This window comes from Emys orbicularis, chromosome 3, assembly GCF_028017835.1.
Source record: "Emys orbicularis isolate rEmyOrb1 chromosome 3, rEmyOrb1.hap1, whole genome shotgun sequence".
Classification (NCBI taxonomy): domain Eukaryota; kingdom Metazoa; phylum Chordata; order Testudines; family Emydidae; genus Emys; species Emys orbicularis.
The window spans coordinates 130,959,551-130,985,402 of record NC_088685.1 but is presented as its reverse complement, the minus strand read 5'-3'; the positions used below and the strand labels follow the sequence as shown (position 1 = coordinate 130,985,402).

The following is a 25,852-nucleotide window of genomic DNA, read 5'->3' as shown; positions in this document are numbered from 1 at the left end:
TGAAAATCATTTGCAACATAAAAACACAGCTAAAATGGAAATATTCAGATGTTTCTAACCACAGAAATCATTCTAATCACAGTCATCATAAGCCCTGATAGTAATGGTTTGCTGCCAGGAGTAACATTTTATCGACAAAAGTTAATAGACTAAACATTACTTCGCAAACACCTTTTTTAATCAGCTAAGGTCTACTTCCCCAAACCAACAGACTGAAGGTGCACCAGAAACTGTTATATAATACTGAAATGTAATCCAGTAATTTCATGCTCTGCATCTGTAAATCTTCCAGTTCTTTGTGCTAAATTCATTTAGACTTTTTAAAATCAAAATTATTGGGTAACTAATGTAAACTGGAATTTCCTGAGCCATTATTTTCAGTTCCCCAGTTACTAAAAGCCAACACTAGTTTTATTGGTTAATTATAAGTGGCAGGTCACTTACAGAACAGCAAATGTTTTACAAGCCAGTTACGGGTGAGGTACAATAAATACAATGTATTCATTTGTAGTCCTTAACCCAACAAAAGTGTTGGTACTTTCTTGCAAAGAATGGCACATGATTTTAAAATCACACATGCTTACATTACAATAACAAAATTTATGAGTAGTTCTCTTGTCAAGGCGAGTTTATTTACTGCCATATATCTTCCACCATGACACAGTAAGATACATGTGTAAATACAAAATATAAAGGAGACAAAACAACACAAACTACTGACCCATACAGACTGTAAGTAGAAACTTGGATTTTACCAGATATTTATATTTGTATTCAGCATAGATTACAATTTTGCTGAATTTTCACATAGGAGGCCAGATTATTCTGTCATTTACACCAAAGCAATCTCATTGAGGCCACTGGAGTTACACTGTTACAACAAGGGATAATTTGGCCCATTATTGATAAAAATGGATTTCACCTCATTTTGTAGGTAAATTGGAGAGAGAGAGAGAGGCCCAAATCCTGCTCAGTTTACTCAAACGGATTTCAACTGGATTTTTCATATAAGTAAGGCAAACAGGTTTGGACTCACAGAGATTGCTAAGCAAACTGACTAAATCAGAGATCTATATTTAACCTTATGCTGCAGCTGTTTTTCATTTGCATCTCATTGGAATCAATCATGTGGCCATACCCAGTACATTTAGAAGTGTAGAGGCAAATTCCTCCTGGATGTACCTGAATGGTTTGAGACCAGTCAAGGAGTTAGTAGACTTGCTATCTTGGAGTGGGGGGGGGGGGGCAAATTAATCTATATTTCTAGGGATCTGAAAAAAGCTCACTACTGGAGTATAGGCTCAGTCTCCAAATGAAGGCAGCATAAATAATTTGGCCACTTAGGGTATGTCTTCACTGCTGAGTTATCCTAAGATAGCCTAGTCTGGGTGGAGTCTCACTACTGCAAAACCCTACCTTGGCCAGACCTGTGTGGCTGCATTCACAATGCTTCTGTACTAGCTCGTGTGCTAGGATGGATCTCTAGCAGGATATTTCATGATTCTTAGTCATGCATTAAACTGGGCCACTCTCTGAATTCATTTGCAGTGTATTGTGGGAGAATGTGTCTGTCCTTGCAGGATTTCTGTGTGGAAATGCTCCAGTGGGTACTCCACAACTTTACCAGAAGGCTGGTGTCAGCTTCTGGCCAACTGGCAGCACAGGAAAGAGATTTCTTGGAGGACATTTGTTCAAATGCTGTGGAAGTACAGAAGAAATGGAGCAGCCAAAACTTGGGGCTAAAACACAATGCAGAAGAAGGGAGGAGTTAGACAAGAAAATAAAGCCCAGGTGGACTTGAGGGATAGGACTGGAGGATCAACAGCACTGCAAGTAGGTGGGTTGCTAGCCCGGGCTGAAGTGAAACCTATGCTCATCCTATACCCACAGCCTTGTCTGCTAGCGTGGGTGCAATGCACCCTCAAACACAGTTTAGAGAATATTTTGTGTGGAGGGGCAACACACAATCTATAGCCAAGACTAATTCTGCAGTGAAGACATACCTGTGCTGTGCGGTGTATAGGTGGAGGCTAGAACAATGACAATACTTAACAAAGCTAATAAGTATGCTAACTTTAAACAGTTTGAAGCTTCTCCATCAGTACGATCATATTGTACAGGTAAAAGAAGCAACAACAGAGATAGATATGTTTCCTTCTAATTTAGATGTATTGGATCTCACTGTTCATGAAGGACTCTCCTTAACATCCAGTAACATTCATCAGCTTTTTCTTTTTTGAATTCCCATGCTTCTTCATGTTTGAATCTTGAATCACTACTATTTGTTCCAAAGTCAGTAACTCTTTTGCCTTGGCCCTAACTGGTCTCCAGTATCATAAAAATGAAATAAATACCCCTAAAAATGAAGTACTTGTAGAGACTGTTTTTGTTTTGTTTTACACTTCCAGAAGAATTTTGCTCTTTCTGGCTGATGTTACATAGAGAAACAACAAAATAAATCTCCAGCATGGAAAGCATTTGCTTAGAATAGTGGTGTGCAAACTTTTCCAGTTGCTCCTTCGCCCCCATACCATTCATGAAATTTGTTGCACCCTCCCTCCATTACTTGTAATCTGAAAATATATATATATTTTGCAAGTTGGTGGAAGGAATGAAAAATGTATATTTATTACTAAATGTATAAGACTAGGTAAAGGTTATTAGGAAGTAGTAAACACAACGTATTACAAACTGCAAACATACTGTGACAGACCCAGACCAGTGGGGTACAGGAGTCTGGTAGAGGGCAAATATACTGGTCACTGGATGAGTAGTTTTCTGTTCCCTGAGTGACCAGAGAAGGGGCTGCACTAGAGTAATCAGGAACCTGCTAGAACCAGTTAAGGCAGGCAGGCTAATTAGGACACCTGGAGCCAATTAAGAAGAAGCTGCTAGAATCAATTAAGGCAGGCTAATCAGGGCACCTGGGTTTTAAAAGGAGCTCACTTCAGTTTGTGGTGCGAGTGTGAGGAGCTAGGAGCAAGAGGTGCAAGGAGTTGAGAGTGAGAGGGTGTGCTGCTGGAGGACTGAGGAGCACAAGCGTTATCAGACATCAGGAGGAAGGTCCTCTGGTGAGAATAAGGAAGGTGTTTGGAGGAGGCCATGGGGAAGTAGCCCAGGGAGTTGTAGCTGTCATGCAGCTGTTACAGGAGGCACTATAGACAGCTGCAGTCCACAGGGCCCTGGGCTGGAACCCGGAGTAGAGGGCAGGCCTGGGTTCCCCCCAAACCTCCCAATTGACCTGGACTGTGGGTTCTTCCAGAGGGGAAGGTCTCTGGGCTGTTCCCCAACCCACATGGTGAATCTCTGAGGCAAGAAAATCTGCCAATAAGCGCAGGACCCACCAAGATAGAGGAGGAACTTTGTCACAATACACATAAACAGTTCACTTGATACTGACTGTCTGAGGCCTGGTCTACACTAGGGGGGTGGGATTGATCTAAGTTACACAACTTCAGCTACGTGAATAACATAGCTGAAGTCGATGTACTTGGATCGATTTACTGCGGTGTCTTCACTGTGGTGAGTCGACTGCTGCCGCTCCCCCTTTGACTCTGCTTGTGCCTCTCGCCAAGCTGGAGTACAGGAGTCGATGAGAGAGCGCTTGGGGATTGATTTATCTCTTCTAGACGAGGCGTGATAAATCAACCCCCGCTGGATCGATCGCTGTCTGCCGATCCAGCGGGTAGTGAAGACATACCCCAAGAGTCTTTGCTTGGCACTTTTTATGGCATTATAATTTGTGCATTGCTGAGTAGATTGTGCATGCACCAGACCTGAAGGTCGCACTGGACGGTGGAGGGGAAACAGAGATGAGGCTATTCATTCCTTTGGTTTAGTGTTAGAGCATCTGACTCACTTGAGGGGTCCTGGGTTCTCAACTATTATTATATAAATTGCCGGTTTAGGTCTTTTAATATCAATTATTAATCATTAAATGAGTTTTAAAATTAATGAGAATCAAAATTCATTTTAAAGGCATCATAGGCCTACTGTAGTTATGAAACTTACCAAATTGTTGAAAAGAACCCAGCCTGCACTTTTATTTGTCTGTTTGTTTTTTAAAAGGTCAAAAGGCTGAAGTTTCTCCCCCTCCCTTCCCCCCCCCCCCCCAGGAACCTCTTGCACCCTCTTGAGGGAACATGTCCCCCCGTTTACACACCACTGGCTTAGAACATCCCCGGAAGGTTCTCTTTAGGCCTATTCCTTTCTAAGTCTTTGTGATACTCTCTTGGAGGGAGAGGGGAAATATTGGAAAGTATTGTTTTGGTGCTATGAATAAACCATAGAGTTGACATGTGGAGATTTGTGGGGCCCTACAATAATATACACTTTTCTTTTGAGCACTGCTCATCTTCTTATATCCAGTTTGGCCCCAATTCAGCAAAACACTTTAACTTGCTTAATTTTAAGTACATGCTTAATTTCCATTGGGACTTAAACATGTGCTTAAGTGTTTTGCTGAATCAGAGGCTTTATTAACAATATCTTTATTTTTGTATAAATGCTTTGTACCAACTGAATATCCCTTTTCAGAGTCCCTTGCTATTTATCTATTATTCATGCACAGGGCATTACCTGACATAGGAGCTCAATTAATGCCCGAAGTAGGAAAATAACATATGAGGGCCTGGCAACTAAGTGAGGCTCTATTTGGGGAGTTTTCTACAGATCATCCTAGCATGGGGGCAGGATTTGTGGCCGTCCAAAGCTGCAGATTTCTCAGCACTTGAGAGATTTCACTGTGGGTCTTAGACATGTGCATAGAAGCCCAGTTCCACCCTTCTGAAAGCTCACTTGTGATAGACTAACAAACAGAGTAAGGTCAAAACTTTAAAAATAAAATGCAAATCAATGTCATCAAACCTATATTAAATTGGTCCTTGACAGTTAACACACAAATTATCATAATTTGGCAGATGGCATATTTATAAAACAAGAAAGAAAAACCGAGAAATCTGTCTTTCCAGTTTTCTCTGAGCTGACACGCAATTTCTAATGGCATGTTTGCTCCCTTTCAGATCTGTCTCAACCAGATTTCCCCTCACACATATGCCCTACACCATCTTTTTCTAAGTACATACATACTATATTGTACCAAATCGATTAAAAATACATGTTCCAAACAAAAAAACAAAGTATTAATGTAGATGAGAAAAATAAATGTGCCAGATCTGCAGCTGTTCAAATTGTCACAGCTCCCTCTATGACTTCAAAGGAACTGTGCTGATTTCCACCAGCTGAGGATCTGGCCAAAAGCATTTAAGTATAAAAAGGGGAAATATAATAACCATGTTACATAATCTCTACATTACATCACAAATCTTTAGGACACTGTTGTGGTGGGAAGATGGAAGTATAAGCTCTGGTGTATTAAAATGATTTTCACTTCCACAACTGCAATTTGAATATGACTTAATAAAGTGCTTCCACACAACTTTGCAAAGCAAGGAGACCACATATTCTTACCTGAATTTTTATTGGTTTTGTTTTGCCTACTCTTTACTTGCTCAGTCCATAATGTAGGGTAACGAGAAGCTATATCTAAAAAAATCAAGCATGACAAAATTTACGTTGTTTTAGTTTATTAAATCATAATAATCTGTAGCAAACAAACATTAAATGGTCAATGAACAAGATAAGGCTGACAACATATTATGGTACATGTCTAAGAAAGAAAAGGGCACATTGCAACACTTTAGAACAGCTACATTCATGCATATAGCAACAGTGAAAAAATATGGTACAAACTGGCACCTATGTTTTAATATCTTCACACCAGATTCTGCCATCCTTATGCACAATGAGTAATAACTGACTTTGAGTGTAGGCCCAATACAGCAAAATAGGGCTGATGTGGCATGTAGGCATTGTGTTGGCCTTCTGCACAGGGCTGAATATCACCCAAGGTGAGGAAGTGTGGCAGAATATGGACCTTACCCTGTTGTCAGGGGGGATGTATAGGACATAACGAGAGCAGAATTTGAACTTTAACATTTGAATTTGGCCCTTTACGCTTTAAAAACTAACAGCTCAAGTTTGAAATTGCAGGATCTTCACTCTGAAAAATGACTGTGAACATGGCATTCTGGGATTCCATAGTTATTGTGTCTCTGGGACGTCCCCATGAAATTTGCTCACTTTAAAAGTAAGATTGCTGTACTCTGGCTGTCCCACTTGGAAACAGGTATGGCAGCTTTCAGTCTCTTGGCAAATCACCAAAAGTGTGCTAAATCCTGTAATGTTTGGGTGCCCTTTCTCTAAGGTAGCAGTTATGCTACAGTATATGGTATATAATGTGTCATTCTGGCATGACTCTGTTACCATTCCTAAAGTTGCTTACCTTCCTCATCACCTTGAGGCTGAGTCTCCAGCGCGGGAGCTGAGGCATCATCTGCATTCAGAATGGAAAAGATTTGCAAGGAGACTACAATTATGAGAGTAAACTAAATAAGTGTACATACATGGTTAATGCTAATGATTTGCACATAGCCCCGGCCGGTTAACAAACAACGTAAGTATTATATGACACATATAAACTACAGATTATAAATCTATGGCATTTAAGGTAACTGTTTATGTATATGAATGAACTGAGTGCAAGATTTTTGAGACATCAGTCAGTGAGTCGTACACTGCCAGGGATAAAAAAAAATACTATGCATTGATTCCTATAGAACATAATTAATTAAACAAATATTTTCAAAAGAAGAAATTGATATAGACATAGAAAAGGTAAGCCCTGTGAAAGCAAAAGCAATCTGGGCAAGTGAGTGGATGTAGTCCTTCTACAGCCTAAAACAAAACCAGGGGTTCTTTTGGCCCAGCAAAATTCATTTTGATACGCCAACTCTTTTCACAAACAAGATCCTTAGTTTAAAGAAACAGATAATCATTTGCATTGCTCTCATCCTTCAGTCAGCCATCCCCTACAACCAACTGCCACTGCAAGAGAAGAGGGGGTAAAATGTACCGGAAAGACTACAGTAAGGATAAGGATAAATCTTCAACTTATTCAAAAGCATTGCAAGAAATATATGTAGCTAGAAAATCTCACTATAAAAAATAGTTCAAATGAGCAAGCTTTGGGAAACAGTAGTACATATTTTCAATCCAAAGACCAATTTTTAGCTATTTGAAGGGGTGGGCTGTTTATATGTTTTAATACTCTGAATGAGCCACAGTATGCAATATAACTTAATAGTCCGTATCAGCCAGTTGCTGACATTTCTTGTGAAGCAGAACTACCTCCAACATTATGGTGCCTCACCAGAAACAATATCCTCTGTGCAGGCATTTGGCTAGAATTCCTTGAAGTCACCACTTCTGGGTCACAATCTTGTTTCCAGATTGTTTACCCAATATTTTGCATAGAGGCTATAACAGAATATAGCTTTTTCATGTACCTATTTTTACTAGGATGATTTCAGGCAACAGTGAAAATGGACTATACCATCCACCTCCTTGCCATGGCAATTCAATAGCTGCCTCTTCCTGCTCCCTTGTCCCCACTACACAGGCTGGCGCTCTGTTGCCTTTACGTAGATCATGCAAGGGAGTGAGAAATAATCTGTCCCTTCTCAATACGAGGCCACAATTTACTCCTCAGGAACATAATACTGCTGAGAAGTACTAGATGGATAGCCATGCTATCCTAAAGTCCTCTCTCTGCAGAACAGGTAAAGCAAAGCAGCAACAGTGGAAGTTTCCCAACCAATATGCTTCAACCTAAACTTGTGGGGGACTTCCTCTTTAGATGAGCAAGTCATTCATTCTCCAAATCCATTTAATATTTGGCCACTATGTTGATATGGAGAACAAGAGTTCACATTACTGTCAGTTTCACCAGTGTTTTTTGTAATATTCTCTGGAAAGTGGACTGAAGCCACCAATTCATTTCAGACAGGACACCAAACACATGTAATTACATATGATTTCAATACTTACTATCAGATTGTCAACCACTATCTGATTCAGGAAAATATCCAGGTTTTGGAGGGGAGGGGGGCGAATAATAAATAATACAAAAAAATTAATTTAATTTGATTATATTTTCTAATTGTATTCCACCATACACTTTCACTAGATAGGGCATTTGTTCTTGGAAGTGATATTGCCTAAATTCAGCTATATTACTGGAAACCTTACAGACCAGCAGCCCAGTGAAAAATATTCTAGGGGCAGCATTGTTCCATTAATGAATATCCTTGTTCAAGCGGCATCTAACATTAGTCCAGGACAATATTTTTTTAAAGGAGCTAAGGTGCCAAAAAGGCCTTGTCTAAACATTGGCATAGGGTTGGGAAGAGAGAGAACTTGTTGCTGGTGATTAATGAATCAGGTCTTTGATTTAAGGATATCCATATAATCTGTAAAAGATTAGCTCTCCACAGAACTGGGGGCAGGTCAACAGGCACACCTGAGGCATACCTAACTTGAAGGGAAGAATCCCATTGGGACACCAGTAATTTCCTGTTTTTGCTCTTTCAGATCCAGCTGTGTTTGGAATGAAGATATGCAGTAATTCATTCTTCCGAATAAGAACCAATATGGCATCATCACTATATAAATTCAGAGCAGTTCTAATTTAACTGGTTTACTAAATTCACAATATTTCATGCAGATCACACTGAATGTGTATGTTTAAACACAGCTCTGGTACTCAAATCTCACTTATTCAAAACATTGCCATGCCCCCAGCTAAAATCAGAGGAAGAGGATATGGCCTTGATTCAGATAACAGCGTTCTTCAGCTAAGATAGACCTTTTTTTCTCCTGAGCGGGAAAGAGGTTCAATTTCTGGATTGTGGGGCCACTAGGAAGGTGGATTAGGAAATGTCATGTCCCTGAAGCTTTTTTCCCTACACAGTTTAAGAGCACTGCAGAAGCACAGCTTCAGTCCAGTAGAGATCCTAATCTTCAAAGACCTGAAAGTTTGCTCCTGCAGTGCTTTACTCTAGGAATAACCAAAGCAAAAGACCAGCTTCATTCGTGTGGGGCTTAGAAATACCACAGGAATCTTGCTGGCCATCTATGTATGGCCTGTCAGCTATTCTATTCTATTCTATTGATTCTGACTCTTCAAGGAATTCCTGGAGGAAGGGACTCTCCCAGAGTCTACTGTATGAATTGTAAAACCAAAGATGGATCTGAAATTCCTGTAACTCATCTGGTAGTATAGTTCTGTAGTTCTCCCTAGATATGTTCTGATGTTTTTGACACTGCTACTTAATGCAAACTGCAAGGAAAAGACAGCTTGGAAGAAGGGGGTGGGGGGATTCAGCTACTGAAAAGAAGAATCAGGAACCTCCTGGGAAACAGGACATCTGCACTTTGTGCTGCAGTTGTGCTGGTGAATAAAAACAAGGCACAAGTCCTCATCAATAATCATTAAGCTTCTGGCATTCTATGGCATTGGCTTTATGGAATTTAAAATCTGACTGCCACCTCACAACAGAACATCTCCTAGGTGATGATAATACCCATGAGTGCATTAGGTTTTTGAGGGAAGTAAGCAAATATTATATGATATAAAACAAAGGTGTATCAGTAGATCAATACCCACCTCAGATGAAGACATACTTTTCTCCTCCCCCCTCCCACCAGAGCCATGAAGAGAGGCATGCTGAGAGGACTTTGCAGGGTTTATTGGCTATAAGCAGAAGATACTCTGCAAGGCTGACTCATGCAAAATCTTAAAATATGAAAAATGATTAAGAACACTCTGGGCATGATTGAGAAATAGGACCCCAAGGTATGTCTATAATAAGGTATGGAAACTAAAAAAGAGTCAGACCTCTTTAGCCAGATAAGTACTGGCAGATGGTTGACCTCAACAGCAAATAACACAACTGGATGGTTCAGTGTTCTACAACATTTCCCTTCATGTCTGGTTTCGGCCCATATATATATATATATATATATATATCAGGCAGAGTTGAATGTAGACAGGAAGGCTCATTTATTTAATCTTCACCACTGCTCAGCTCTCTGGAGAAAGGCTCACAGACAAAAACAAAAGGTTTCCAAGACCCAGGCAAGTTTTTTACATGGGAACAGTTAACGTAGTTCACACCCAAGAATGAAATTCATGACCCAGAGCAAGCTTCCCTAGCAGTCTGTGGATAACTGGAGGTCAGTGGAACCCAAAGGCTATCTGGTAAACACATGAAGGAAATGTTTCCTCTGCTGATTAACGTATCTTTTAATAACTAACTTTCAAACAGTTACTGATTTTCTCAACATCAAGCACCACTTACATTGGTCATATTAAATTCAAGCTAAAATTCCTGCAAAATCATAAATCAACTATAACTACATTGGGCCAAATAGTCTTTTTATTTATGCTGGCATAAATCTGGAGCAAATCCTTTAAAGTCCATTTACACCAGCATTACAGAGAGTATAATTTGGTTAAATATTTTCATTTGCCTTTAGAATTGCTACTTTTTTATTTTTCTTTTGGTCTTCACTTTATTTAAGATAAGGGCACAAATTCATCCCTGATATAACTCCTTCAACCTGGGTAGAGTCACATCACACAAGAATTTGCCCTAGGAACATGAATTATTATAGGATCTATACATGAGGATGTATCTTTAATAGCAGCAACTCTTTGGCTATAAATGTAAGTCATCAGTTGAACTCATCACTGTAGAGAACAAAGTGCCAGGCCTCAGATGAGTCAAGTCCAGGTTACCATGGAGATGAAATAATGGCACCAGTTCCCTGGATCTTGGGGCTAGACAGTGCTGGTTTTACCAGACAGACAGTACAGGCTGCCATCCAGGGCTAGAGAATATTTGGGGCAATTAAAAACGTAACAACAGTTTACTGGGAGGGTAGCAATGGGCTGGGAAGGGAATTTATTTTCCAGTTAGCCCGACGCAGCAAAATCTCTAGGAATGAGGCTGGACAAGTAAAACAAAAAACAAAAAAAAAACATGCACTGACATTTCAAACTTATGAAAGATCAAGGTTTCAAATCCTGCAAGTTTACTAGTTTGCATGGTTTAAAAAAAACCCACAACATTCTAAGACATTTACCTGTATTTCCTGCACCTTCTCGTTGTGGCAACTTCTCAGTTATAGACCCTGGAAGTGGAAAAAAGTATAAACCAGAAAAAATTACTTTCATTATCAACTCACCTTCGTAGTGACACACATTAGTCTAAATTATTCCCCTCTGTTTGTGTCAGCCATAAATACCAGATACTTCTTCCTTTGTAAACCAATGGATTTTGGCTTGGCCCGGTACTGACATTTGCTCATGATCAATTTAGGGTGAGGTGTTTGGTTGTGGTCACCACCGTACCTAAGCCAAGGAGAACCCAGGCACAGTAGATAAATACACATGCAAGAAAACATGCTCATGCGCACCACAGTCATAGGCCCATATCCTGCAATCAGATCCATGCTGCAGACTTTTACACCTGTGTGAAACTCCATTGACTTCAATAGGGCTCTGCCGGGTTTAGGAGTCCCCCCACATGGCTCCATTTGCAAGATCAAACCCTTTATATCAATAGTTGTTGTCCATGGTTTCTGAGATCTTCCTGGACACAACAGAGAGGGGAAACTGATAAGAGCCAATCAAGGCCCCCTGATCTCATTTATCCAGTCCTGTCATATGTTAAAGTAGCAGGAGGCAGCTTTAATTTATATCGCTGATGTAAGCCCCCACTCCCAGGACTTTATGCTGGTGGAGAAATGGGCATAGCAGAGCATTGCTTCACCATGCCATCTCTCTTCCCCTCTGCCACGCTGCCACTCTGACCCCAACATACCCTCCCCTCAGCACAGCTACCTCCACTAGCTTTACATCAGTTCCCCCTACGCAGGGGGGACTCTCCAGGACAAATCTCTGTCTGTTTTAAGTACAACATAGGCATCACAAAGTGAATTTGATGGACTGGTGAATCCAGGACCCCGTATTGACAGTAGTTGTATACTTCAAATAATTACATTTAATATATGTAAATGAGGAAACAAAATGAAAAATTAAATACGCTAATTTTTACAACATATTTGTAAAGATTTTTTAATTGTTGTGGCATTTAATATTTAGACTGGTTTGTTCATGTTCAGTGTCCAGAAATCCCATATAACACACTTACAGCTACACTTTCAAATATAAATGCACTTAAATTGTGTCTGCAAATTACATAGTTTGGTGGATCAAAGTGTATTTATCTGCACAACTGAAAAATAAGAAACAGCAAATTGTATTGCACAAATTATCTATTTTATGTTGCAACTACTTTTATTTGTTTACTTTAATTTCCAGTTTGCGCTTATTAAATTGGAGGCACAATTCTTGATCTTTGTCATGAAATTCCTTGGAAATGTTGAGATGGCAAAAAATTGATAAAACTGAAAAACTGTTGATTAAAACAGGCAAAAGTTCTTTTTATCAAACATCCATGTAATAAAAATGAGAGGAAGTCCTGCCCGTTAAGAAGAAATAGGGGCACTGGATTGCTAATGAAATATGGAAATTTTCTGGACTTAAAATCTATAAATTTATGAATCTATGAATGGTTCACCCTAGATTAATGGCTGAAATCTCTCCCAGGCTGATAGTAACTAAGCATCATTGCTAGTTGAATGAGGCATGAGCGCTGGGGAAAAATAGTATGTTATCATCTAATTACAGACTGTCATAATGCTTACACAAGGGGGAAAATTAAGGTTGCACAGGCAACCTTAATTCTACCATTTCCTAATTTTTGAGTGCTTGACTTTGCACCCTTAATAACAACCTCAATAACATTAACATCTTTTTTTAATGTAATATTGCAAATAACTTGTTCAGTTATTGAACTTGTTACTTGTTAAAATACCCAGACCATAACCTTAATCATAAGTAAAAGAAAATATAATCAGATCCTGTGGCTGTGAAATTTTATAACCAATTGTAACATCTGTTACTATGGAGGCTAAGAGAAAGATAAATCTCATGCTCCAGAGTGTTAATTGATGGCCAATGGGGTCAGGAAGGATTTTTCATGTACACATGTATAACCTTTTATAGTTGACCACATTCACATTAGGGTGACAGTTCCAGATTCCTCAGAAACATCAGATAATGACCACTGCTAGAGAGAGGGTACCCCAGTGACGGTATGTGATCTGGTACAGCAAATTCTGTCACCCCAATTTAACTGCAAGTAATTAATGAAACAACTCGAAATTGTTACTCCTGCCTGATGGTTAGTGTGGTGTCATAGATAAACATTGACATTAACAGAAGCAGAAGGAGGCCCTAAAAGGGTTCTGTCCTCTAAGGAATTAATAGCAGACGTGTGTAAAACCTAACTTCCGCCTCAAAAAGCCCAATATGAAGCATGTGAGAGCTGGGGACAACACAATTTTAGTCAAGGGGATCCGGTTGTGGAACGAACTTCCAGAGCACATTAGAGAAATCAATAATCGATCATCTTTAGGAAACACTGCAAGCCCTTCCTCTTTGAAAAAGCCTTTCCACCATAGCAAGAATGATACTAACAGTATTGACAGCCCCATCTACCCAAATAAACAGCCCCCCCCCCAGTTTTTTAAAATTAAAAATAGAAGTAAAAACCTGTAACACAAACAAATTAACCAAAAGAACCCAAATAAACAACAAACAAGCATACCCCAAGTACAGTTTTTACTATGAAAAGAGAGGTGATTCAGAAGCTCCATGAAGTCCACTACAGACTTTTCTATTGTTACTGATTTTACATGGAAGGTAATTAGATACTATGGTGATGGACAGCATTAAAAACCCTAAACTAAACAGACAGTCTTTAAAAAAAAATCCCATTAATTCAAAGAGTTTTGAATCATGCCCTAGTTGAGCCAATGCATCATTCATTAAACACCTGCTAAAGATTACTAAATGCTTTATTATTGCTCATCTATAAAAATAGTTTCAGAACAAAGTGAGGGTTTAATCTGATTTCTTTTTCTTGGTATCGGATTGAATATACATTAAAAACAAGAAATGGACCAGTTCATTAAGAGCCATTATCATAATGTGAGGAATTATTATGTTAGAATGTTATGCAAAATGGGGACAATTTCAATTTAAATTAAGTTATGTTTTGATGGATTTAGCAACTTAAATATCTATTGTATTATTACCTGGCAGAAAACACTGAGAAACTGTGCATTTTCAGCAAGTCATACTGCAGAAACTAAAGACAGATTATTATAGATCGGTAATAAAAAGCTTGAAAAGTGGAATAGTTGGAAACTTATAGTAATGAAACCCCAAGATTAGAACATGATTTTTGCCTAGTTTGGAGTATTATAACAACCCTGGGGCAGATTGTCAGCTGGTGTAAATGGTCATAATGGCATTTCCTAATAGCAATGTTCAGTTTTAAACCAAATATTGTCGATTTTCAGCCAAAAATTGTCAAGTTTAGATTTTTTGCCAAAAAGTCAAATTTTTGGTGGAAATTTTGCCAAAATCATTGTTTTTAATTTCATTGAATTTTTCAATGGTAAAATAACTTTTTCTGACCAGTTCTAATGTTGACTTTTTTTCATAACCACCTCGAATTTCTGTGCAAATTCATTTAAAACCTAAGACCAAGAGCTCTACTTAATGCAGTCTTTCTGAAGCATTGGAATGTGATGCTGAATTAGTCCATATGTGATGCCAATCTAATCATATTTCAGAAAGATTTATGTTAATGTTTGTTTGTTTTTTAAGACTGTAGTCTGGGATTTGCATGTCCAAATCCTACTCAATTTTAATGGGAGTAAGGTACCTGAATCCCTTAGATGTCTTTGAAAATCCCAGCTAGAGTTTCTAGCAATTATTACTAGTGGTGCTACTGTGATTGCAAAAAGCAATATGAAGTGGATTACACAGCTGTGAGGTTTGCTCATAGATTTTTAGGCCAGAAAATGTTTAGATAATCTAATCTGATCTCTTGTAGATAATCTAATCTGATTACAGCTCATTCAATTTCACCCAGTAACTCCTGTGTTAAGCCTAATAACTTGTGTATGGGTATATCTCCCAGAAAGGCACTCAGTCTTGGTTTGAAGATGTCAAGGCTACATCTACACTCCAGACCACTGACAGTGGTGTGTAGTGTATGTGCAGCTACATGCCGCAATGAAAAGCAGACTGCGTCCACACTGCATCCAAGGCTGACTGAGCCTTTCCCCACTGCTGGAGCCTTTCTCTGTGGCAGGGGAAGGATTCTAGTAGTGGGGAGCTGGCAGAGCCTTTTTCCTCTACCAGAGTCTTTTCCTGTGGTAGGGAAAGGTTACACAGTGGGTAGCTGCCCATGCCTTTCTCCACTGCCTCTCACCTGACATAGTCTTTCTCCTCTGGAGGATTCAGCAGCAGGTAGGCAATGGGACAATACACAGCTAAAAAACAACAGTGTAGACAGGGAGGCATGGGTTGGGTGAGTAGAAAGAATGTAGAGTATGTACTTGCCCACATACCCACACCCTTCAGTCTCATCTTTTACTCTATTCGCCTAAGCTGTGCCTTTCTGGCTCCAGTGTTGTGCATACCCTTGCTAAGGGGCTATGCAAGTATGGATTCTACTGAGAAGAAGAGTACAGTGTGAACATACAACAAGAGATGGAGAATCTACCACTTCCCTTGGTAGTTTGTTCTAGTGGTTAATCACCCTCACTGTTAAAAAATGTGTCTTATTTCTAATCTGGATTAGTCTGGCTTTAATGACCAGATGTTGGTTCTTGTTAGGCCTTTCTTTGCTAGATTAATAAGCCCTTTAGTACCCAGTATTTTCTCCCTGTGAAGGTATTTATACTTTGTGATCAAGTCACCTCTCAATCTGCTTTGTCAACAAAATATAAAGCCTATCACTTCTCGCCAGTTCAAATCTTGTTACCCAGGCTGATAGTAATGAAAAATCATTACCACCTGATAACTGTTCAGCAGCCTATGTGAAATGAGTTGGTTGTCTCAATTCAGTTCTCTTCAGAAGTGCTAAATTCACTGAGAATTAAAATTAAATAAAAAAATCTTGCAGAATGTTTTTGTTGATCTAAAATAAGGATTTCAATAAGTGAATCACTGCGTCAAAAGTCTTGTTTACCATACTGAACTGATGGCCACTTCAACATGAAGTTTAGACCAGGAAGTTTGCCAGAGAAAAACTATCTGACATCACAAATCTGGCATGCAGATTTGAAAGCCTTCAAAACAAAAAATAAATGGCTGAGCAGCAAACTGCCATTAGGTTCTCAAGAGCTACAGTTTTAATTGTTCATATTAGGAATACTGGTATTTTTAGGTATTGTTAGGAATTTCCAGTACTGTATTTTTCCAGCATCATGGGTGAATCACTATAAACTCTATGGACTTAACAGTAGCTGCCTCAATAAAACATAAGTGCAGAAAAAGACTCTACTATCATGGTAGCTGGCATAGCCATGGGAGTTTTGGAAAATCTCCACTAAATAGGGTGAAATACTAACCAAGGCTAAGGACCATGCTATTTGATCTGTAAAGGCAGACTCCCACTTCCACGCCATGCTCTGTTGAAGTCAAAAGAGCTGAAGTCAATAGGATTTTGAATGGGAGAAAGCATCTTTCTGCATGAATCTGCTTACAGGATTTGGGTCTACTTTGGAGTCAAGTGAAGTGTCAAAGGTCACAGGTGTAAACTGGTGGGGGTTATTACACTGACAGTGTGGTCAGCACTGTACAAAAAATGAAAACAGAAATAGTAGTTGCCCAAGAAATTTACAATCAATACAAGGATATGACAAGAGCCCATGGGGAGACTCAGATGGTGAGAGCATAACTAATTTTACTAGCTACCGAGAGGAGTGGGGATGGCAGTATCACTAGGTGTTGGTTAGAGTTTTCGGCCTTCGGGAAGAAGTACAGTAAGTTTTCAGGGAGGGTTTTAATGCAGAGGGTGCACCCCTGGAGCACTGGGATAGGGAATGTGTTCCAGATTTAACTGGTGATACTCACTGAAGAATGCAGAAGAGGAGTGTGGGAGAAGGAAATGAAAGGGTCAGTGAGGCTGAACTCATTCATGGAGTGAGAGGGGAAAGGGATGTAATAAGAAACAAGAGCAAAGATGTAGGCAGGAAGGATGGAGGACTGGAAGATGATCCTCTTTACTGTTACGTACAAAACAAGGGGATCCACCAGGGAGAACCAAAAAGAAGTGAAATATGTGTAATATATTTGAGTAAAGTAAGATAGAAGAAAAGGTTCAGGATTGGCAAAGGCCACATCTAGAATACTACAGGCCTGAGTAAGGACTTTCCTGATTATAATTGTTATTTCATGAGCTGGTTAAACATATAAACAGAAGCTGAAAAAAAATAACAATGTGAAAAAGCAAACATCAAATACTTCAAAATCCATGCTCTGTTTGAAGAAATATAAATATGAATAGGAATGCAAGACCTTTCCTAAGGAATGGAGAAAAAAGTGTTCTTTGGTTCAGGACTCCACATCTAATATCTCACCACAAAAGATCAAACCAAGAGAGATATGTACTTTATGATATTAAGCATTTTTGTTTGGAAGCTGAATATTCATGTGCAAGTAAATCCATGTATCAAATAAATCCATACCCTTAAATAAAGAAGAAACACATCTATTAGCAAAAGTTCCATGAAGTAAGCCATGTGAGATAGCAGGTAACAGTGGTACCATACAAGCACTCATATGAAAGTCAAGGTGATGAAGCTGTATGTGTAAATGTTGGAATAATCAAATACCTCCTTGTAACTAACCACAACATTCTGTCTCCAGAAAAGCATAGGCAATTGAAGAATACATGACCATTCAGTTGTCATATTCCACTGCTGTAAGATGTGCACTTGCAATATCAAGTTATAGCACGGGAATTCTTGAGGATAGGCCAGAAACTGCACAGTTTATCAGTTTGGTGTGGTTGAGAGTCTGTGATATCCCAAAAGAACTAATTAAGACAGAAGCAAGTATGAACTCTGTGTAAGTAATGATATTTTGGGCATCATTCCTGTGCATAATGATAGAAAAGGGAAAAAAAGATAAAAGCAAATAGTAGATGTAATGGAAAACATCAATGTTCCTTCTGGAAAAAATCTCTCCAGTCCAGACAGATGGCGATTCTGGAAACAGACTGGAAAACAGACTAGAACTGCAGCTCTGCTTCATCAAGAATGTCATTCTACAAAATTAGCACAGGGGATTGTGTTATTTCACTGCATAACTTTTTGTAAAATTTGTAGCACTGTCTCCCGTACAAAGAGGTGGTTGCGTACTCCTCTTTAAGTAAGACTGAGTTCTTCATCACTAGCATTTCAAAATCCTCTCCTAGGTATTTGAGACATTACAAGCCCAGTCCTGCATCCGCTGATATAAATGGAAAAACAATCATTAACTTTAGTGGTGCAGAATCAGGTCCTATGCACTGATTTGGACCCTGATCCCACAAAGACTTGCACACATGCTTAGCTTTATGCACTGTGAGTAGACTCATTGACTTTAGTGGGACTACTTGATGTGTGTAAAGCTAAGTACATGCATGAGTCTTTGCAAAATTGGGGCCTTGGTTCTGAATACAGAAGAAAGATGGGTTTCTTGTGGATATATTCTGGCTCACATTATGACTTTGACTGAACAAAGCAAACACTTTATCAGTGTAAGTGAAGAAACTGAACAATTTGTGTCTTGATTAATCAAGCATCTGAAACTAACTACATTTTTTTCTTGATTACATTGAACATGAAAAATCCCATGAATTTGCTTGTCCAGTAAGTAATTCAGCAGAACTGTGGACCAGAAATTAATGCCACACATTGTGACAGAGCTATTAGACAATTATTTATTGAGATTTCAGCACATGTATAATCCTTTTTTGTTGAGGTTAGTGAAATTGAGGGAGCTACTAGGTTTCATGATCACTGATATTGCAAAACTCCTGATGGAGGCTCCAATTAAGTAAAGCAATTAAGCACCACTTAAGTCCATCCCTATTTAGGATAACATTTAAGTGTTTAAATATGGTCCTGAATCAGGGTCAGAGTTTGTATCAATCATTACATTAAAATACACTTCTGTGCATATTGTTGAATCTTAAAACTTGTAAACATTTTATGTGGCTCTTGGCAACTCTGACTCCAAAGTGACTCTTCAGCATTTATGCTAGATTGGACTAGATCACTGGACTAAACTGAACTTTATGGATCCTGGGGTAAAATCTACCGTAGGACAGGACACTTGCAAGGTTCTCCACACCATTTAAGTCACACAGGGCTTAAAAGCAGCCTGAAATTTTGATGTTCTTTTGTTCTTACATATTCACTTCTTCTCTGGTCGTCTCCCTTCTTGGAATTATTATTATAATAATAAAGGTTTCTGCTCTGAAAATATTGCTTAACTACAGGTAAGGGAGCCTTAATTTGTTCGTGTGCACTGGTTTAAGGTAAAAACTTGTGGGAATGGCAGTTTTTGTTTGTTATTCATTTTCTACAAACAGTGGTTTAACGTTGATGTTAATGCTACTTTTCATCTTTATTGAAAAGGGTGTGTGGTGATTTGTCCCCCCCCCCACCCCCAACCCAGGTTTGGCTACTGGTGAGAATTTTTTTTCACAGTACCAAACCTTGAACAGTGTTTGTTTTTTTTATTTATTCTCAATACTTAAAATGTTTAAAAAGTAAAACTCTATGGAATGTTTGCAGTCAGTTTACAAGAAAATTATAAGATATAAGAATAATCATTTCAGCAATGCTGTTGCATGGCACCATATGTTGGCACATAGATATCATATTGATGAGCACTGTACAAAATCCTAAAAACTGAAACAGGTAGATAAAATAGATGAATGTCATTGATAAACTAAATCATTACTTACCTGGACACCGTGGAGTTTTATGTGCTACAGCTGTACCGCTGATTGGACGTCCATTGGGAGTGACACACCAACAGTATCCTGTGTAACTATGACACTGAACCTGTCAGGAAATGACATCAAGTGAGGGAAATCTATGAGACATATGTTGACCATATTGAAATGTTCATGGCACATAGAGTATATATTTATATATGTCTCTTGAGTACAATGGAGTCCTCCAGTAGAATATATTTTTTAAAGATATCAAACGTCTTTTTCTGTGTCTAGTAAGATAATCCATTAATAGACCATAATTCAAGTCTGATGAATATCCTTAAAGCATAAAAGCAGAGCTTCCCTCAAGCACTCTACAGTAGGTGCTTCAGTGGAGAACTGAGGAGAAAGCTATTAATGTGTGTTTGCTTGTTTTATGTCCTATACTGAAAGAATAATATACAGGCATTATGAAAAGCTCACAAAAGCTCCCTAAGGGACACATGGATTGACTGTCTCTGTTCCTGAAGTAAGCCCTCTCTAGCTTTTTTCCAGATAGACAACATATCATCTCACACACAGTAACAACAGGATACCGCACTTTTTCTAGCATTATTCATGCCCCAAGCTCTCAGAGAGCAAACTACTGGAATGCCTACTTTAAATTAATTGCTTTATAAATCCCAACATCTTTAACATCTCCCCTGGAGTCTAATGTCACTTTCTCTACCATACTGATATTTATAAATAGTAAATGTGAACTATTAGCTACACTTAAAAATGACTATGGTAACTTTCTACATAACCCTACCTTTTAAACTTATTATAATGGTAACAGAAGACAGTCCTGCTTAGTTTGTATCTGACTGTGATAAAGGCTTCAAATTGCACCCCTCTTGGATTCTAAATCTTCGCCTGAGTAACTCAGTCCATGATGCCTGAACAGAGATTCAGCAGGGGTTAGGGAGGATTACTGTATTACTCATGGCATTGGCAATAGGATATGGACTCTTTTACCACAAGATTACTGGTTTGGATCAGGAACAGGACAGAAATCATACACATTTTACCAGCTGATGACTCGTCAGAGAGCTATGAGAAATGACTTGGTTGTCTCACCCTAGTGGAATGGGGTGCACATCACAATAACCAACATCACATTCAGCTATTTTGTTGATCATTTCTGAAGAGAGGCCAAGGACTAAATTGGTACAAAAATGAACTATCCTCTAGGGTGACCAGATGTTCTGATTTTACAGGGACAGTCCTGATTTTTGGGTCTTTTTCTTATCTAGGCTCCTATTACCCCCCACCCCCATGCTGATTTTTCACATTTGCTGTCTGGTCACCCTACTATCCTCCCACTTCTAAACGTCAGTGTTAATGTAATTCCCTCGCTGCATCACAAACACCCAAGCACGCTGAACAGCTAGGCATACAAATACTGAGCCAAAACTTTTCAACCTGGCTGTATGTGCCATCATCATTGCACTCGGGAATGAAAACTTGTTGAAGCTCCTTGCGGGCTTGTTCCTGGGTGTATTTCCTCTCTGCCACACACCTGGAAACATCTAAGACAAGGGAGAAAACAAACAAGATTAATGATGCAACATTAAAGAGAGAATAGGTGATAGCCCAAAGTATAAACAAGGAAGAAGGTTCAGAGACCCAAATAAAGAAATGGATCCTTTCATCTTGGATGGTGTATTGTTACCTGAGTGTTTAGAAATAGGGAAAAAAATGAAAGAAAATCAAAAAAGTTATATCCTTACTGCTTCTCTTTGGTACGATCCTGTGTATACATCGGCTCTCTATGAGCTGAGGGGTGAAAACATTGTCTACCAGCAGCACAGCTACTATTAGGTCTATTTAGACTGCAAGCTGTTTGAAGCAGGGAGTCTCTCACACACTGTATTTGCACATTGCTACATTGCTTATTACAACTGGGCCTTACTCTTAGTGGCATCTCTAGGTGCTTCTGTAATACAAATAAATAATAATAATCTACTGTTCAATATGTGGACTAATTATTTCACTTGCAAGGAGTGAATATAATTAATTAATAAATCTTTTCTATCTCTAATTTCTATTTTACTAAAAATATAGCTAATAAATCAGCTGTGGTTTATGGGATTTGAGAAAAATGAAACCTACTTTAATTCTGGCAAACTTGGATGCCCCAGCCATGCCCCCTTTCCCTTGACCCACCCTCTGTGCCAGAGGCTGGGGGTAGGGGAATGGTGTTAGAGCCACTATACAGGCTCTGTGGAACAGCAGAATTCCTGAATACAGGACAAATTCTTCACTGGCCAACATCCACCAGGTTTAGGGAAGCTTTGTGCTGGGAAAAACTTTCTAACCGTCAGGGTGGTTAAGCACAGGAATAAATCGCCTAGGGAGTTGTGGAATCTCCATCATTGGAGATTTTTAAAGCAGGTTGGACAAACACCTGTCAGGAATGGTCTAGACAATACTTAGTCCTGCCTTGAGTGCAGGGGACTGGACTAGATGACCTCTCAAGGTCCCCTCCAGTCCTATGAGTCTATGATACTAGTGCAAAACTGCCATAAAGGGCCAGAGAATCTGGCCTAGAAAGTGCTAAATAAGTGTAAAGTAATAGTAGTTATCATCTGAGAGTGGGCCTAGAAATTAGGAGTCCCTTAGTCCTAATCCTTGCTCTCATACTGGTTTCCTCTCTGGACTTGGACAAGTCACTTAAATTCTTCGTATTAGTTTACCTCAGTGTAAAGTGGAAATTATAATACTTATCTCATAGGAGTGTTGGGAGGATTAATCAAGTTTGTAAAGTTATTAGAAGTGAAAATCATTCTGACTTTGTAAAAAGTTAAGTATTAAGATTAAACATTAAATCGTTATGATGTTTCAGAAGGGACATCTGCATGTCACCTAGCAAATGGACAGAAACCTTCCACCATTCACAGATACATAGGAAATGTTAGTTAACAAGAGGCTAAATTGTTTTGTATATGTACTTTAATAATGTTAGATTTTCACCAAGGGAACTTGCACCTCCATTCTGGTTAATGTATTGTGTAGCTTAGGTAGATCTTGTTAGTCCATGCTCTGCCAAAGTTAAAAACCAAAAGTATTTAATCTACCTTCAGTGCCTTAAGCCTTATTATGAGCTCGGTTTGGTTATACAGTACTTACTTAGGCCTGGTCTACACTACGAGGTTAGGTCGACTTTAGCCGCGTTAAATCGATTTAAGCCTGGACACGTTTACACGACGAAGCCCTTTCTTTCGACTTAAAGGGCCCTTTAAACCGTTTTCTTTACACCACCTCCGACGAGGGGATTAGCGATAAAATCGGCCTTAGGGGGTCGGAATTGGGTTAGTGTGGACGGAATTCGACGTTATTGGCCTCCGGGAGCTATCCCACAGTGCTTCATTGTGACCGCTCTGGACAGCACTCTCAACTCAGATGCACTGGCCAGGTAGACAGGAAAAGCCCCGCGAACGTTTGAATTTCATTTCCTGTTTGCTCAGCGTGGAGAGCACAGGTGACCATGCAGAGCTCATCAGCACAGGTAACCGTGATGGAGTCCCAGTCCCAGGATCGCAAAAGAGCTCCAGCCTGGACCGAACAGGAGGTACGGGATCTGCTCGCCATCTGGGGAGATGAATCAGTGCTGGCCGAACTCCGAAGCAGTAAAAGAAATGGCAAAATATTAGAAAAGGTCTCCAAGGCCATGAAGGACAGAGGCCATAATAGGGACGCACAGCAGTGCCGCGTGAAAATTAAGGAGCTAAGGCAAGCCTACCACAAATCCAGAGAAGCAAACGGAAGGTCCGGGGCTGAGCCGCAAACATGCCGCTTCTACGCGGAGCTGCATGCCATTCTAGGGGGTGCAGCCACCACTACCCCAAGCGTGTGCTATGAGTCCCTCACTGGAGAAAGACACAGGGAAGCGGGTTCGGCGGACGAGGAAGATGAGGATGGAGAGAACATAGATAGCTCACAGCTGCAAGGAAGCGGAGAAACCGGTTTCCCCAACAGCCAGGATATGTTTATCACCCTGGACCTGGAACCAGTAACCCCCGAACTCACCCAAGACCCTGTGGGCACACAGGGGACCTCTGGTGAGTGTACCTTTGTAAATATTACACATGGTTTAAAAACAAGCGTGTTTAATGATTAATGATTAATTTGCCCTGGCAATCGCGGCCAGTACAGCTACTGGAAAAGTCTGTTAACGTGTATGGGGATGGAGCGGAAATCCTCCAGGGACATCTCCAGAAAGCTCTCCTTCATGTACTCCCAAAGCCTTTGCAAAAGGTTTCTGGGGAGGGCTGCCTTATCCCGTCCGCCATGGTAGGACACTTTACCACGCCAGGCCAGTAGCATGTAGTCTGGAATCATTGCATAACAAAGCATGGCAGCGTATGGTCCCGGTGTTTGCTGGCATGCAGACAACATGCATTCCTTATCGCTCTTTGTTATCCTCAGGAGAGTGATATCATTCACGGTCACCTGGTTGAAATGGGGCGATTTTATTAAGGGGACATTCAGAGGTGCCCCTTCCTGCTCTGCTGAACAGAAATATTCCCCGCTGTTAACCACGCGGTGGGGGGGAGGGGTGAAGTGACCATCCCAGAGAATTGGGTGTGTGGGGGAGGGGAGTTAGTTGGGTTTGTGCTGCATGTTAAACCTGAAACCGCAGCCCCTCCTTTTACATTGCAAACCCATTTTAAATGGCCAACCCAACGGGTGCTTGGTATGGTTAATGAGAGCAGTACTGTTTTAAACCATCCCCACTTGTTAACAAGGTTAAAAAAGCCAAAAGACTGTGTCTTACCATGGCTGCCTGCAAGCTGAAATCTGTGGCCTGGCACTGCGTGAGTGATCTCTCACACAAAAGCGGCAGGCCCTCAATATAAGAGGAAAAATGCGACCTTGTAACGAAAGCACATGTGCTGTGTGATGTGAACAGCAAAATCTAACGTGAAAGACTGTACCCATTGTTCTCAAAAATGTATCTTTTTTAACCACCTCTCCCTTCTCCTCCACCAGCTGCAAATGTTTCACCTTCACAGAGGCTAGTGAATATTCGAAAACGGAAGCGAAGGACGCGTGACAAAATGTTCACTGAACTACAGACTGCCTCCCACGCTGACAGAGCACAGCAGAATGCGTGGAGGCAGTCAATGACTGATTTTAAAAAAGCCCAATATGAGCGAGAGGAGAGGTGGCGGGCTGAAGAGCAGAGGTTGCGTGCTGAAACGCGGGCTGAAGAGGAGAAGTGGCATCAGCTTGTAATCAGAAAGCAAGAGTCGATGCTCCGGCTGCTGGAGCATCAAACTGATATGCTCCTGCGTATGGTTGAGCTGCAGGAAAGGCAGCAGGAGCAGAGACCGCCGCTACAGCCCCTCTGTAACCAACAGCCCTCCTCCCCAAGTCCCATTGCCTCCTCACCCAGACGCCCAAGAACACGGTGGGGGGGCCTCCGGCCACCCAATCACTCCACCCTAGATGATTTCCACAGCAATAAGTTTTAAAGTTTTAAAGTTTTAAAGTGCAGTGTGTCCTTTTCCTTCCCTCCTCCCCCACCCATCCTGGGCTACCTTTGCAATTATCCCCCTAGTTGTGTGCTGAATTAATAAAGAATGCATGAATGTGAAGTAACAATGACTTTATTGCCTCTGCAAGTGGTGCTTGAAGAGGGGAGGGCAGGGGAGGGTGGGGTGCTTGGTTTACAGGGAAGTAGAGTTAACCGGGTGGGTGGGAGGTTGGCGATTTCATCAAGGAGAAACAAACAGAAGTTTCACACCGTAGCCTGGCCAGTCACAAAACTAGTTTTCAAAGCTTCTCTGATGCGCACCGCGCCCTGCTGTGCTGCTCTAACCAACCTGGTGTCTGGCTGCGCGTAATCAGCGGCCAGGCGATTTGCCTCTACCTCCCACCCCGCCATAAATGTCTCCCCCTTACTCTCACAGATATTGTGGAGCGCACAGCAAGCAGCAATAACAATGGGGATATTCTTTTCGCTAAGGTCTGAGCGAGTCAGTAAG

At 40.3% G+C, this 25,852-nt stretch overlaps 1 protein-coding gene across 1 annotated transcript in view; it reads right to left on the bottom strand.

The window, feature by feature from the left end:
- The window catches only part of SMOC2 (SPARC related modular calcium binding 2), a 179,777-nt gene that overhangs the window by 77,263 nt on the left and 76,662 nt on the right, over positions 1–25,852 (bottom strand). Inside the window, exons 3-7 of the mRNA XM_065401531.1 lie at positions 21,285–21,391; positions 19,848–19,947; positions 11,047–11,094; positions 6,344–6,394; positions 5,470–5,544 (exon numbers count right to left, since the gene is read on the bottom strand). Coding sequence (XP_065257603.1) covers positions 5,470–5,544; positions 6,344–6,394; positions 11,047–11,094; positions 19,848–19,947; positions 21,285–21,391 — 381 coding nt within the window. The remainder of the gene's footprint in view (positions 1–5,469; positions 5,545–6,343; positions 6,395–11,046; positions 11,095–19,847; positions 19,948–21,284; positions 21,392–25,852) is intronic.